This window comes from Asterias amurensis, chromosome 19 (genome assembly GCF_032118995.1).
Source record: "Asterias amurensis chromosome 19, ASM3211899v1".
NCBI classification, from domain to species: Eukaryota; Metazoa; Echinodermata; class Asteroidea; order Forcipulatida; family Asteriidae; genus Asterias; species Asterias amurensis.
The window spans coordinates 11,807,116-11,822,143 of NC_092666.1; the positions used below are offsets into that span (position 1 = coordinate 11,807,116).

General features: G+C 38.6%; 1 protein-coding gene across 3 annotated transcripts in view; it reads left to right on the plus strand.

The window, feature by feature from the left end:
• Positions 1 to 1,831: 1,831 nt before the first annotated feature.
• LOC139951395 (protein C-ets-1-like) overlaps positions 1,832 to 15,028 on the plus strand; it is a 41,442-nt gene continuing 28,245 nt past the window's right edge. The window contains exons 1-3 of one of the 3 annotated variants that reach the window (XM_071950277.1): positions 1,832 to 2,287; positions 3,824 to 4,074; positions 11,180 to 11,336. In XM_071950277.1, the coding sequence (XP_071806378.1) occupies positions 3,847 to 4,074; positions 11,180 to 11,336 (385 nt within the window). In that variant the 5' untranslated portion in view covers positions 1,832 to 2,287; positions 3,824 to 3,846. Of the gene's footprint in view, positions 2,288 to 3,823; positions 4,075 to 10,345; positions 10,610 to 11,176; positions 11,337 to 15,028 lie in introns of those variants that run through there. The other 2 variants (XM_071950276.1, XM_071950278.1) reach the window with 2 other exon arrangements.

The following is a 15,028-nucleotide window of genomic DNA, read 5'->3' on the forward strand; positions in this document are numbered from 1 at the left end:
GAAGTTTTAAAGACACTAGACAAAAGAAAAAACCTTGTCACACGAAGTTGTGTGCTTACAGATGCTTGATTTCGAGACCTCAAGTTATAATATGAGGTCTACATTTTCAACGATTTAAGTCAAAATCATGAAAAATTACTTCCTCGAAAACTACGTCACTTCAGGGGGAGCCGTTTCTCACAATGTTTAACCCTCTCCCCAATACTCGTTACCAAGTGAGGTTATTTTGAGTAATTACCAATAGTGTCCAGTGCCTTTAATTAAGCCTATCCTCTGAAAAGCATTTTCGGACAGTAGCGTTTCTCATTGTGTTTTCCAATAAGGAGTTAGTCTTCCTTTGGTTGATCGCTCTAGATCTTCGGTGATATCTCAAAATCGCCTTTTTTTTTTATTTTTTTTTTTTACATACAATACACTTTCGGAACAGAACAAAAAATTCACAGATTTACAAATAACTAACAGGGTTTACAGAAGGTAATGGTGAAAGACTTCTCTTGAAATATTTATCAATGAAATGCTTTTCTTTTTGAAAAAACATTAAAACAATTATCAATTCTCGATATCGAGAATTACGGAAACAATATTCTAAACACAATGTCATGACACGGCGAACTAACGTGCGGAAACAAGGGTGGGTTTTCCCTTTATTTTCTCTCGACTCCGTTGACCGATTGAGCCTAAATTTTCACAGGTTTGTTATTTTATATATAAGTTGTGATACACGAAGTGTTGGCCTTTGGACATGGGCCTTTGGACAATACTGTTTACCGAAAGTGTCCAATGGCTTTAATATAATTGTTAAATAATACACAAGGATTAAAACAATAAAACAGTTCAAAAGGCGAATTTTTCACTTTACAGCGGCACTGGGCCATCGTTTTCGGGCTATTTTGTGGCAGTTATCGTGAAAACGGGAGAACCCCCCCCCCCCCCCCCCCCACACACACACACACCCATGATGTGGAAATAATTTAAGACATTTGGCGCCTTGAAGTTTGATACTTTGTTCTTGTTGGACTGCGCGTTCAATTTTCACATAGTGCATATTTTGGGGGGTTCCTAGAGTGCATCTACACACGTCTCGTGTTATATAAACCCCTTCAATCCAAATGGATGAAAAATTGACTGACGCAACTGTTTCCCTGGCAACGGATTTGTAAATTGATCGCCAGATGAGTACACCTGATGATCTAGGGGGGACATCGTAGCATATGATGAATCGTTTATTTGCTGTTAAATCCATTGAGTTATGAACTGTCGGACGTCTATCAGATTTCAACTCTCCAGTTTCACAAAGGAAGTTATAAACAAGGTTTTTACAGTTTTTTTTTAAGAATAAACATTACAGTAACCGAACGAAGTAATAATGTTATAAGCTACAATCAACAATCACTGTTTGCTACCACTGTTGAATGTGATTGCTCAGGCTTCGGCGGGGTCAAAGGTGATTCGTTCCATATAAGGTTAATTAATAGAGACTTGTTACTATGCATCAATGCACGTCACACTGTTTATGTACGTAAACTATCAATCAACTAATATAAGCGTCTCTGATTGGTCGTTATTGCCCCAGCTGTTGTGTTGATGATTATTTATGAGTGACGTTGGGATACGTCACGGTTGATTTCCAGTAAGCCGCGCCCTGAGGTCAACCATTGTCCAATGGGATAGCCGGTTTAGTTGACCCGCACCGTGGGGAAATTGATGAATGGACTTGTTTCGCGCTACATGCTGCAGGTTGTCGTCTCGTGTGAAATTATCGCATGTTCAATCCACGTTGCGTGTGTGTTGATTTGATGTGTAGCAGGATTATATTACCACAGTGTGCTAGGCATCATGCAGTGGGTTTAGGATAGAAATAAGAATCAAAAGCGATTGCGGCGCTCGACTTGTCGCACGGAAGCTTGTGTCACGCCGAAAATCACCGTTTACCATCTGTGATCAGAACGACGATAGCCTCCGTCAACTTAAAAACTTAACTCAACTATGTCAACGTGACACAAATGTTCCAACCATCAGCAACACACATCGCTTTTTCTGTCGCATGCCACCACTATTTTCTTGTCATTTCTGTTGTGTTACCGCTGGATATCCTGTCGTTGCTTTAGCGAGATCGCCGAAGTACAACGACCGACTACAGTTTTATTGGAATTGGGAAGTCGTTGGTGTGCTAATCCAACACTTCACTTTTGGTTTCCCAGATTGACGGTGTATCTCGCAGGTTCGAGCCCGTCTTTACTTGGGATAACTCCAGGGATAACTTGGGAGAAGCACCACTTCAGTCAAGGTAAGTTGAATTGCTCGTTTGGTCTATTTTTAAGAACATCAGATTAAATTTACTTGTCTTCCACTGATTAATTGTAAAGTTCGTTTTTATTCACTTACACAAGTATGTAGTAAACAAAACTGTTCGTCGTCAGTACACACACAGTGATGAGTGAGTGTACTCATCTACTGTCGTGTTGCTATTATTTTATTAACATTATTTTTAAAAACACAAGATTTATTTTAACACTTAAGTCACTCTAGTCTCTTTAGTAACTTCTTAGTGTTAAGTATTATTATTATTATTATTATTATTAACAGGTCTGTATGCTTCGTTTTTGAAAGGGCAAGGGCACCAAGGCATTTTCTTTTTGGTAAAGGGCACCCTATGATGAAATTGCAAATTTGTACTGGAGCATTTCAAGGGCACCAAGGCAATGACCAGGGGACACGGAGGCAATCGCCTTCGTTGCCTCCGTGAAGTATCAGGCCTGTTATTATTATTTTTTTTTAACCAAGTTTTTTTTGGGTACCATTGAGGACTTCCTCCTTGTTTTAATAGTAATACCACCAGTCACCACATTAGATGGAAATCGGCACTTTGCTTGGCAATTGTTAGATTGTACTGATTTGCACTTCCTTGAGATTTATTTTAACTATTGAGCCCTGCTCTATTTAATTAGTGTTAAAGAGTGAAGTACAGTAACAGTGTGCATTCCTTCATCCATCTCATCTCATCATTTCATCTTTAAAACAAGTCCATAACCATTAACCCATCAGGTTGATGCATCGTAGTTGCTCTCAAAGTATAGCATTCAATATCTCATATCTTGATTGTCAGTTATGTTTTTTATCCTTTTATCAGTTACCATGGTTTTTATTTTTATCCTTTTATCAGTTACTATGATGGTTTTTATTTTATCAATTTTGTCAGTTTCCATGGTTTTTGTTTTTATCATTTTAATATTTATCAGTTACCATGGTTTTTATTTTAATCCTTTTATCAGTTACCATGGTTTTTATTTTAAATCCTTTAGGCCTATCAGTTTTTTTTATTTGTTATCCTTGCATTTCAACTGTGGAGTAGAAACTACTCTGTGGTTACAAACAACATTGTTGCCTCCATGGTTGAAGTAAACAATTAATGTTTTAATTCCAATTTATTTTGGTTTTCTAATGTATCCACACTAAAAACAAATCAATAAACCTCTATCCCCTTGCAATATAAAACTGTATTAGTGTTAAGGTGTTGCAAAAAAAAAGTTGTTTTTTAGAGCAGTCACAGTGTAGGCCTAGCCTATAATACGATGTCATACTAGTGCACTTATTATGCAATGGGATCCGTCAAGTGCTTGATGCAGAACAAAATGAAAAACTAGAAAACTAAAAATAAAAAGCAATTTTTTTAAACTGCAAAACAACTAGGCCCATCAATACAAAAACAATATAATCTGAAACTATGCCAAACTACTGTTTGAACAAATTTGAAATCACTAATTAGTAATAGAGCGCAGGGGGCCTATTCTCAAAAAGAATTGTTTTCCTTTTCATCTCGCAGGTAAAAAAAAGATTTCAACCAAGATGATGTATCATCACCAACAACACAGTCACGAGGCAGACTCCACATCGATGGTAGTCCCGGACCTCGCCGTTTTGGAACCCGCTCACCATGAGGTGAATCAATATCACCACATCCAACATCACCATCACCACCATTCCCAGCCACAACAGCATCATCACCAAGTACAGAGTGTCTTCAGACCGGGCAAGCCCAGACCAAGAGCACTGGATATGATTAAGCTGTTTAAGGTAAGCAGGCCTGTGCTTCATTTTTGAAAGGGGCACCAAGGGGAGGGCTGCATTTTCTCCTTGGTATAGGGCAACCATTTATAAGCCTTTTTGAGATATGACGGACACAAAAAAAAAATGCTAATATGAGTAAAAAACAACACTAAAAGGTTTGGGTAAATATATCTATAGACCGTATTGAATAACCCCATTTTGCTATGAAAAGTCGCCATCTTGTAGGGCAAACCGTATGCATGTCCAAACGCGTACATCATTGAAGCACGCAGCACACAACATCCAGGTTTGATTTTTACGGCACATGTACGCATACACGCAGGCACACTCACAGACACCATCTTGTAGGTCAGGTATTTGAGCCGCGTGACGTCATATTCAATACGGTCTATATACGCCAAAACCAAACTGCACTCTTATCGCGTCCGTCGTACCTCAAAAAGGCTAATGAGGACATTCTTAATTTCTACTGTAGAGCATTTCAAGGGCACCAAGGCAATGATCATTGGGCATGGAGGCAATTGCTTTTGTTGCCTCCGTATCAGGCCTGGGTATTAGGGTCAAGAAAATTGCTTACATCATCAGTTTATTATGAAACCATAACGCTCTTTTTAAAGGCACTGGACACGGTTGGTAACTACTCAAAATAGTTAGCATTACTTGGTAATGAGCAATGGAGAGCTGTTCGATTATAAAACATTGTGAGAAACGACTCCCTCTGAATTGAAGTAACATAGTTTTTGAGAACGAGGTCATTTCTCACTAAAATTAAATCTGATAAAGACTTCAGGCCTGAAGCTTTTCTCAGGCTTCTGAAAGCACACACATTGTGCAACAAGTACATGTATGTTGTCTCTTTCATTATTTGTTTACAACTTAGGCGACCAATTGAGGCCAATTTTTCACAGTTTTTTAATTGGGATACACTGACTGGTCTTTGACTAATTACCAAACGTATGTCCAGTGCCTGTAAGATTTGCCTCAAATTATGTCATCCACTCACTTCGTTTGAGGAAAGTCTAGAATCTACTAATTGGGGAGAGCTCAATGCATTCCAGTCATCAGAACAAAACTTGCACTTCATTTAAAAAAAAAAAGTGAAATGAAAAACAAGAATTGTATAATGTTCATAATTTTTTTAATAAAAGCACATCTCCCCCCCCCCCACCCCCTGTGTTTCATAAATGCACAACAGCTTGCAGAGATTTGGTCGGAATAAACGACTTTTGTTATTGTGTTTATTACATCAAAGCAAATATAAAGCACCTCATCAACAGATCGGTTGATCATTTTTAGACTGCTCTCAAAAAACAAAAAGGTAAAATAAACATTTAGGCCTAATATGAAATATTCATCTATCAACCCCAGTTTTTATTTAAGTAAAAAAAAAATAGATTTGGACAAGCACTTACAAGTTGCTGTAGTGACTATAATAGAAGAAGACAACCGAATTGTTTTAAAATTTATACAACTTTCATACAAAACGGAGCAACAGAGGTGATCATCGGACTCAGAATTGAAAATACTCTATAAACAAGGGTGATTTTATTCACAGACTAAAACACCATCGCGGACTTGTCCGGTCATAAGTTGTACAGTCCCGACGACGTCACTGAAAATGCAGCCTCGGGCCTGCGGTCCAGTGTTTATTCCGAGCCAAGCTCATTCTCACCTCACTGTTTCTTCATCAGCAAGTGGCAAGTAAAGCTATGACGACCCCCCCCCCCCCCCTGTATAGAAAGAAATCTTACAAGTGTTGAGTGAAATGCCCCTACCCCATGGGGCGAAACCCAGCAGGCAGTGGCTTATCCCTTGATCTGATTCTGATAACAAGCCTTTGAGGCTTCTCACTGAACTGGAAAATAGTGCACAAAAGGGATTAGGGAATAACTGTAGCTAGCAGAATGGGGAGTTTATTGAAGAAATGAATGAAACCAATGGGGTTTAATAACCTACATGCCCAGTCTGTTATTAGGAGTGGGTTATTTGAGAAAAACTGACCTGTTGAAATCAATGACTTCGTGTTAAATAAAAGGAGTGAGTAATAGACATCTGTAAAGCACACACATTAACACTGGTAGGCCTGACACAAACTCTGCTTGTTCGTGTTTCACAAGTTTACAACTAGAGTGTAGAAGCCCGTCAGTAGAGTGTTCGGTTCTGTTCAGCACTCTACAGCACCTAGATTTTTTGTATTGAGTTTTTTTTGTGATTTCAAGATAACTTTTCATGGGAGCGCGTTGTTTTTAGCTTTCTTCATTTCAATTTAAAAATAGTTTATTGGGTAATGACAATTAGTAGGCCTTTGAAAAAGACTTTTACAATTTTAAAAGAAGAAAATTGCTCAGTGTTTATCGTGGTTTTCACCTTTACCACAATGTGCGTACGTTGGTTATATTTTGAGGTTTGCACACTACACCTTGCGGATATTACAAATGGAAACCGTCTTTCCAATTGTGGTATTCGGAGTTAAAGGCAGTGGACACTATTGGTAATTACTCAAAATAATTATCAGCATAAAACCTCACTTGGTAATGAGTAATGGGGAGAGGTTGATAGTATAAAACATTGTGAGAAACGGCTCCCTCTGAGGTGACGTAGTTTTTGAGAAAGAATAATTTTCCACAAATTTCATTTCGAGACCTCAAGTTTAGAATTTGAGGACTCGAAATCAAGCATCTGAAAGCACACAACTTAGTGTGACAAGGGTGGTTTTTTTTGTGTTTTTTTATTCATATCTCGCAACTTCGACGACCAATTGAGCTCAAATTTTCACAGGTTTGTTATTTTATGCATATATGTTTAGATACACCAAGTGAGAAGACTGGTCTTTGACAATTACCAATAGTGTCCACTGTCTTTAAGTTAGTATTAAGTTAAAAGTTAATTTGAAAACCCCTTTTTCTTTCCCTAGTGATCAAAATGTTTATTTCGTATACCACAGTTTTCTGAGTTTTAAAATCAGTGACAAAACAACAAACCATAAACATACTACACTGTACTACAAATTTAAAGTTCCATTAGCAATTTACAACTTCCTCACAGAGGTGCCTATAAACAAAGGAGAGTTCACATCTGGGCACCCTTGGCCTTTGTTGAGGAACAAAGTGTCGTAATTAACTAATTTGACCAGAGACAAAGGTGGCCTAGCGTAGTAAAAGAGGACAAACTAATTAGTCCTGCTGGCTAGGCTCCGAAGAATTCAGGGCAAAACCTTCACATTCAATGCGAGGCCTAATTCTGGCCGAGAAAAGTTTTGATATGATCACACGGCTCAATTTCATGGCGTAGACAAAAATTTCAACTGAAATTGTTTTGTACACAATGAATGCTAATAAATTAGCAAATGATGACTTTTGAGTAGTAATTGTATGCCCTGTACATTTTGTGCAGCAATTTTGATACATTTTATAACCAGGGAAATAATTCACTGAATAGACGCTTACGGAAGCATGGAATTCCGTGCTTTTGTGCATGCAAACTCCACATTATTGACTTACACAGCAAGCGCAGCAATTCTGCGCTTCACTGAATGTAAGCGAAGAATGATGATAGCTAAAACAGAATTCGGCGGTAAGCAGAGCCAGGGAATTCAGCCCATGTCTTGCAATATATATGTATGTTCACTCAAATTCTGCTTAGAGAAACAACTGGTGTTGTCAATATTAAAGCCATAATACACTTTCGGTACAGAAAAAAAAAAAACGATTCACAGATTTACAAATAATTTAAAGGGTTTACAGAAGGTAATGGTGAAAGACTTCTCTTGCAATATGGTTCCATGAAATGCTTTACTTTTTGAGAAAACATTAAAACAATATCAATTCTCAATAGCGAGAATTACGGATTTATTTTAAACACATGTCATGACACGGCGAAACGCGCGGAAACAAGAGTGGGTGGGTTTTCCCGTTATTTTCTCCCGACTCCGATGACCGATTGAGCTTAAATTTTCACAGTTGTTATTTTATATAAGTTGTGATACACGAAGTGTGGGACTTGGACAATACTGTTTACCGAAAGTGTATAATGGCTTTAATCTTTTCTTTGGGACAACTTGTATTGTACACATTATTGTCAAGTGCAAGGCTTCGTTGGTTTTGCTGTTGAATTGTTGTAATGTAACCATAGAGCTAAGGTGTAACTTTGCGAACTTAAACTGCAACCTGACACTTGGCCAGTCCTTTGTGTGGCAGGATTTGCATGGTTCATGTGGACAGTGGACACAAGTGTTAAATCTCTAGACTTTGTCAATATCTCAAAATCAAAGGAAGTGTACACACTAGCTAAGTATTAGGTGTTAAAACCAACATCTATTTCCTTGAGGCAAGTAATATTTCCTCCTTCAGAATTTATGCTACAAAAAAGCGAGACCCACACAAACACTCACCGATACTAGTAAAATCAGGTAACGATTTCGTTCAGCAATTTTTCATCCCTGCCAAAAATTTCAACTGCACTAATTTTGTGCACACTGAGCGAGCAAATCAGGGTTTTTAAGTAGTATTTATCACTACATTTTGTTGAAGCATTCTGCTCTGCTACTATGCAGGGGGAACATCGTTCGCTGCAAATGATGTTGATACTAAAAGAAAGAAATTTCAACTTTGTGAAATTTGTGAAAAAGAATTATTAATAATTTTTCTCAGATGGCACTCACAAAATACATAAAAATTTCAAACAAGTTTCAGCACAGCTTCAACTGCTTTTATTTTCCAAAACAAGATTTTGGTATAATTTTGACTTAAATTACCCTTTAATAAGGTTTCTTTTGATGACTTTGTTTTCCAGAATAAAGGATTTCCTTATTCATGTGAAAAGCGGTCATTGCACTTTTTACTACAAATCTAAACTACAATAAGTCATTCCCGGTTTCCCCTAACGCAACACGCTATTTCAATTGTTAATGGAGATTGATCAAAGAAACAGCTATGCAATTGAAAAAATCTAGATCTCTTTTAATTTTAAAATACCTTGTTGACAGCTCGCTTGTTTGTATTTATTTTGCTGCCAAAGTTATAAATACATGTAAATAGGGTCTTCTTTTTAGTCATCCACAAAATATTTCACTTCAGTAAAAAACCGTCAGCACCATTCTGATTACTGTTCACACCATACACAAAATAAACACCAGCCCACTTCAACTCTGAGTTTCCTAGTAAACAGGTTTGTTTGGTGCTTAACAACCTGTAAGCACTTGAGCACACATTGTGCCCTGTCCAGGTTTTGTATTGGTCAGTTGGGTGAACACTGTACCCCCCTCCCCTTTAAGAGGGCAAAGAACTGCTATAACCTGAGTTATAAATAACGATCTATGGTAAACTAATGAATGGATGGCACTGGAGGTTCAATGCCCGGGAAAAGATACGCATCACTAATATTAATTTAAAAGAGATGATGATACACGTAGTCTTGTTATCTCTCTTAGTGACATCTTACTAGGCTTGTTTCAAGCTGCTAGTTCTCAATGTGTCCGCCCTCTCAATACAAATAAAATGGGGGGAAAAGACAAGGAAGAAGAGGAAACACAAAGTGGCATGATTTTTATTTAAAAAAATTCCAGATATTCATAAATATATAAGAACAAAAAAAAATTGTAAAATCGTTAGTGAACGTTCAATTACTAGTACCAATTGATACATTGTAGCATTTACATCCTGAAAAGTATTCATAAAACTTGACAATTTACAAGTATTGAATTGAATGTCTGGTCTTATAAACAAATTTGTACAAAATTCATTTCCATAATAAAAAATTACAGCATACAGGCTTTATAGGCCTACCTTTTCTGCGAAATGGATGTCAAAAGTTAAAAAGCCCACCATATGCGTACACAGCATGGACTAGGTTAAAAACTTAAATGTGGCTAACTCCAGTCATCTGACCCTAATTGGTGAAAATTGGTAGAAATAACATCACAGCAGTGTTCACAGCAGTAGGCTCGCTATTTCTAGACTTTTCAACTCCTCAACTCTCACCAAGGTTTACCAAGAAATGATTTGAGAACAAAAAAAAAGTATTTAAAAATCAACCATCATCAACAGCAGGCGTATTCTATTTTTAGCACACAATGTTACCCCCACCCCTTTCCCCTCCCTCTAAACCTGTTTCAAATGTGTTCCACTGTATATCAAGGGAGCCCCCTATTCCATAAGAACAAGAAGTCTCAAGAAAGATTCCCCCCTTTCTCAAAATAGACTCCCCTTCATCTTTGACCCTAAAGTCATCTCATTAGCATATTATATTACTGTTGCCAATTACTGGCCAGCCAATCCAGACCTCTGTTAATGAGTCACCCCAGATGTTATTGATTCACAAGTTTTAATACTAGAGTTGTTGGTACCCCATTGCTCGCTGAGCTGTTGCCAGTAACATGTGCCTGCCCATGTACACTCCGCTGACTTTTTGTGGACGGCCAGAAATCTAGCCTGTAGTTGGATTTTGTTTAGCTTCTTCCCCGTTTCATTATCGTAACCATACTATCGAAATGGCGCTGGATAAGAAGGCTGCGAAAATAACCACCAAGACGCCTGCTGAACTTGTAAGTCGTTCCTCCTTTGGAAAGTTTTCAGACCATGTACTTTTTTTTTTTTTTTTTTTTTTTTGAAAGAGAGAGAAAGGACAGCTCGTTACAATGTGGTAACATCATCAGAAGCACTTGTTGAGTGGGTAACAGTGGAAGATAATGCTTTGACCACATGGTGCCGTTGAGGAACACCTTGAGATCTTGTTGTCCTTTATCAGTGACACATTGCCAATGCCATCATGACCGCAAATCAAATCAGGCCGAACACAACCAGTGTTTTTTAGGGTGCCATCAACCCCCCTACTTCGTTCCCAATTCACCAATCACCCTCCTTCGCCCCATTAGTTGTGAATCCCTTATCTCTACAAGCCCTCGTGTGTTGATCCTACTTAGGCTCTGATGAATATTCTAATTTCACCAATCATCATCGCTTCCTTCCCGTAACTTAATTTCCTGCCTTTCTCTTGCAAACCTGTTCTTTTCTTTATACCCCTCCCAATTTTGTGTTTCTTCGTTCACCTCTTGAGTGCGAACACGCTCTTTAATTTGTTTCTTTGTTCTTCTTTACCCCCCGATGCGTAGCAGGCGGGCTGCCCAAGCGACTTGCCGCCCAAGGAGTTAGAGCGGTACAACAGAATGGTCGACGTGGCAGAGGGGGCCAGCACAGTTAAGACAGAGCCCAACGCTCAGGAAGTTCCTACCGGATTCGACTTGCCAGACGAACTTTCAGGAAGTCCTGTTGGTGAGTTTATTTTATTTTATTTTTTTAAATCTTTTTTTACAAAAATTGTATCTATACATTTTAAAACAATATTAAAGGCACTGGAAACTTTGGTAATTACCCAAACGTTATGTTGATAGAATTTATTTTTAGAAGCGCCTCCCTTCATTCAAAAGTAACACAGTTTTTGAGAAGGAGGTGATTTCTCACTCAAATATTAAAAGACTTCAGACCTGGACTAAAGCCTTATTTAAGCCTTATATACTCACTATGCTCTTGCAACTTGATGACCAATTGAGTGCAAAAAAATTACAGATTTGTATGCATATGTTGGGAAAACACCAAGCCAAGTGAGAATACTGGTCTTCGACAATTACCTCGGGTGTCCAGTGCCTTTTTAAAGTAAGTTTTTAACCAAAACGTGATATTCAAGAAAAAATTAAGTTCCCGTAACACTTATTATAACTGCATAAACATTATTCTCTGCACAATGCAACAAACAAAAGCTTAGCATAAATCTCTATAGACTTGAGGTGTTTTTGAAGTATTAGGTCGCCGACTTTTTACGTTTCAGTTACCTGTTCCGGTTGGTAAGCCGCAGGCTTGAACAACTTCCTCCCCCCCAATCTGGACCCGCCCATTATAAGAGTTGATGCATGAAGTTTGTTTAGAAGGGCATCCTGACAATAAAATATTGTTTCATCATCAGGCGGAATATTAAGTATTTCAAAAATCTGATAACTGCAATTTTTGGCAATTCTCTTGAGCTTTGAGCTACATGCGGGTATCTTGCCTTTTCGGATAAAATAACTTCACACTCTTATTTTGTAGTGATACTGAATGAAACGAAGAATTTTCTCCCCTGGATTTGCGTACTGTCCTAACTAGAGAACTGATTGTTCAATGCCATCCCTACATTGACCTATTGGGACTGGCCGTGCTTGGCTGCCGCTTCCCGTACACTGTACAATGTGGATGTTTTTCATTATTCCCTTGTACAGGATCAAAACAAGCCCTTTCCCATTAACCCCCCCCCCCCTCCCCCACACACGCACCCAAACTCAGCTGATCCCTGTAGAAATAAAGGGCTAAGGGATCGCGTATTTGGCCCGTACTTGGCCACTGTCCCAGTTAGTAGGTATTAGGGGACCCAGGCTGGAAGTTGACGGCTTCCTCTTGGTAAAGTCGCAGTTCAGTACAGAAACTTTAGTGAGCTGCCCAGTTTAAAGGAACTTTGTGATTTTTCATGTTGTCATGATTTCTCAAAATCTCCTTGTTCCTTCAAAACTTCCTTGAAACAGCAATGACCAAAGGGAGACAGAAATAGTCCCCTTGTCCAAACCTCAAACCTGTAGTTCTGTTTTTCTGGTGATGCGTTAGAGTCTGGAACACCAGGGCCAAATTTAAAATTTCTGCTTACCGTAAGCACGGAATTGGTGCTTACGGAAGCAGGAAATTATGTGCTTACGGCATGGGTTAGCGGTGAATTTAGGCTTCTGCGCATGTGTACTCCAAGTTACTAGGCATTCTACGCTTGCAAGGCTAGCGTAGATATTCGATGCTTGCATGTAAGCAGGGAATCGTGATTGTAAGCACATCTGGCAAATCTCTCCCATGAATTTATGAGAGTTTTTTTCAACATTCCCTTTAAGGGGAATGCATTTTTCCTCTAGTACATGTATGTGGCACTTCTATGAATAAAATTTGAAGTTGCTTTGGAACTTAGCAAAGGGTTGCTCAGTAAAACCATACAGGGCACCACTGCAAAAGTGTGGGTTCTATGGAGGCCTGTTCACATCTGGCAAATCTCATCCCTGAATTTATGGAGAGTTGTTGCAACATTCCCTTTAAGAGAAACTCAGGAAGAGGAGCTTCTCCATCACAGGATGGCATCTGGTTCCGTTTTCCTCCAAGCCTGTTTGTGATGACTGAAGGATTCCTGGACACACTACTGTGTTTTCATTATGGTTTAGGAAAGTTTCCATTATTGTATGCATGTCACAACATTTTTCAAGCTTTTGTTTCTGTGCTGGATCTTTGTTTCGTCTTAGTTTCTCTATGTGATTTTGGTACTGCATGCCTTGAATTTTGTTCCTGAAGGGGCACAGCAATTTTCCTCTGGCATAACAAGGAACAATTAAAGGAACACGTTGCCTTGGATCGGTCGAGTTGGTCTTTGAAAAGCGTTTGTAACCGTTTTTTATAAAATGCATATGGGTAGAAAGATGTTGTAAAAGTAGAATACAATGATCCACACAAACATGCCTCGAAATTGCGTGGTTTTCCTTTTACCTCGTCGACTAACACGTCGGCCATTTATGGGGGTCAAAATTTTGACTCCCATAAATGGCCGACCATGTTAGTTTGCACAGTAGAAGGAAAACCACGCAATTTCGAGGCAAACTTGTGTGGATCATTGTATTCTACTTTTAAAACATCTTTCCAACCATATGCATTTTATAAAAAACGGTTACAAACGCTTTTGTTTTGACCAACTCGTCCGATCCAAGGCAACGTGTTCCTTTAAAATTGTTTTTTTTTTTTAACTTTGTAAGGGCACCAAAGCAAAATCATAGGGCACCGTGGCAATTACTGTGGGTGCGAAGGGTCATTTCAAGGGCTGTTTGTGTCTTCAGTGAGGCTCTTTTTGATTTGGAGTTTGGCTAGTTTTAAGACTTCTACAAGTAGCAAAGTCTTCTGCTGTTCATAATTTCTTCACCATTTGTCGCTATGTCCAATTTGCTAACTGGAGATTTGACTCATGCTATTGGCCAATCAGAGGAGAGGTTAGAAGTCTGTTTGTTGAGAAGTGAACCACTTGTTCTATAACGTGGCAGGTGTTTGGTTGGATTGACTCATTGGACCATAGCCATGTTAGATTCAGAACGTACTTTTCTTGGGTTGGGGGGGGGGGGGGGTTGGCAATCATGGATAATGATAGATGAATCACATGGCCAGGAATAGTGTATGGATGCATTCGAGATCCGTGAAATTAGTCAAGGCTTGAATGTGACACTTCCAAGTTTGTTTTAGCTTGGGTTAAAGTAAACCTAAGTAATGAAATTGAGAACTGGGTTGAATTTCTAACTCTGCAGAAGTTGCAGCTTGCTGCAAGTGGAGAACCTGACTTTGGAAATATACAAAATCATGGACTGAAATTTGACTTGGCCTATAAAGAAAATTCATTTTGGAAAAGATTTAGAAGGGTAGGAGTACAATATTTAAAAGAAAGAAAAAAATTGAGTTTGTAGTTTTTTATTTCCATAGTTGCAAAAGTTTGAAAACTCTAACCTTCAAAAAATGATTAGTGCCTAATGCATTTGGTAGCGCTTATCATGATGACAGAGTAGTTTACATTAAGAATTTAATATTCTTGTCTTTTTCTTCACCAAACCTTAAAACCAGTTAACAAGCGGATTTCTGGATAGAAGGTTATAATGTGGTCAGAAAAACTCTGAATCTGTGAGTTATCTTCAAATCCCATAAGGTCTGTCTGTCATGATTATTCAATAAAAGAAAACCCAGCTTTATTACCTCAAGCTGACCTTATGCTGAACAAAACCACACAGGTAACAGTTGTATGCTAATGCCACCCCCCCCCCCCCCCAGTAATCATTCCACCAGTCCATGACATAATGCCACTCATCCATGAAATAATGAGACACACCATTGAAAAACTCCAAGTCTAGACAAGTCCATTGTGCTCTTCAGGG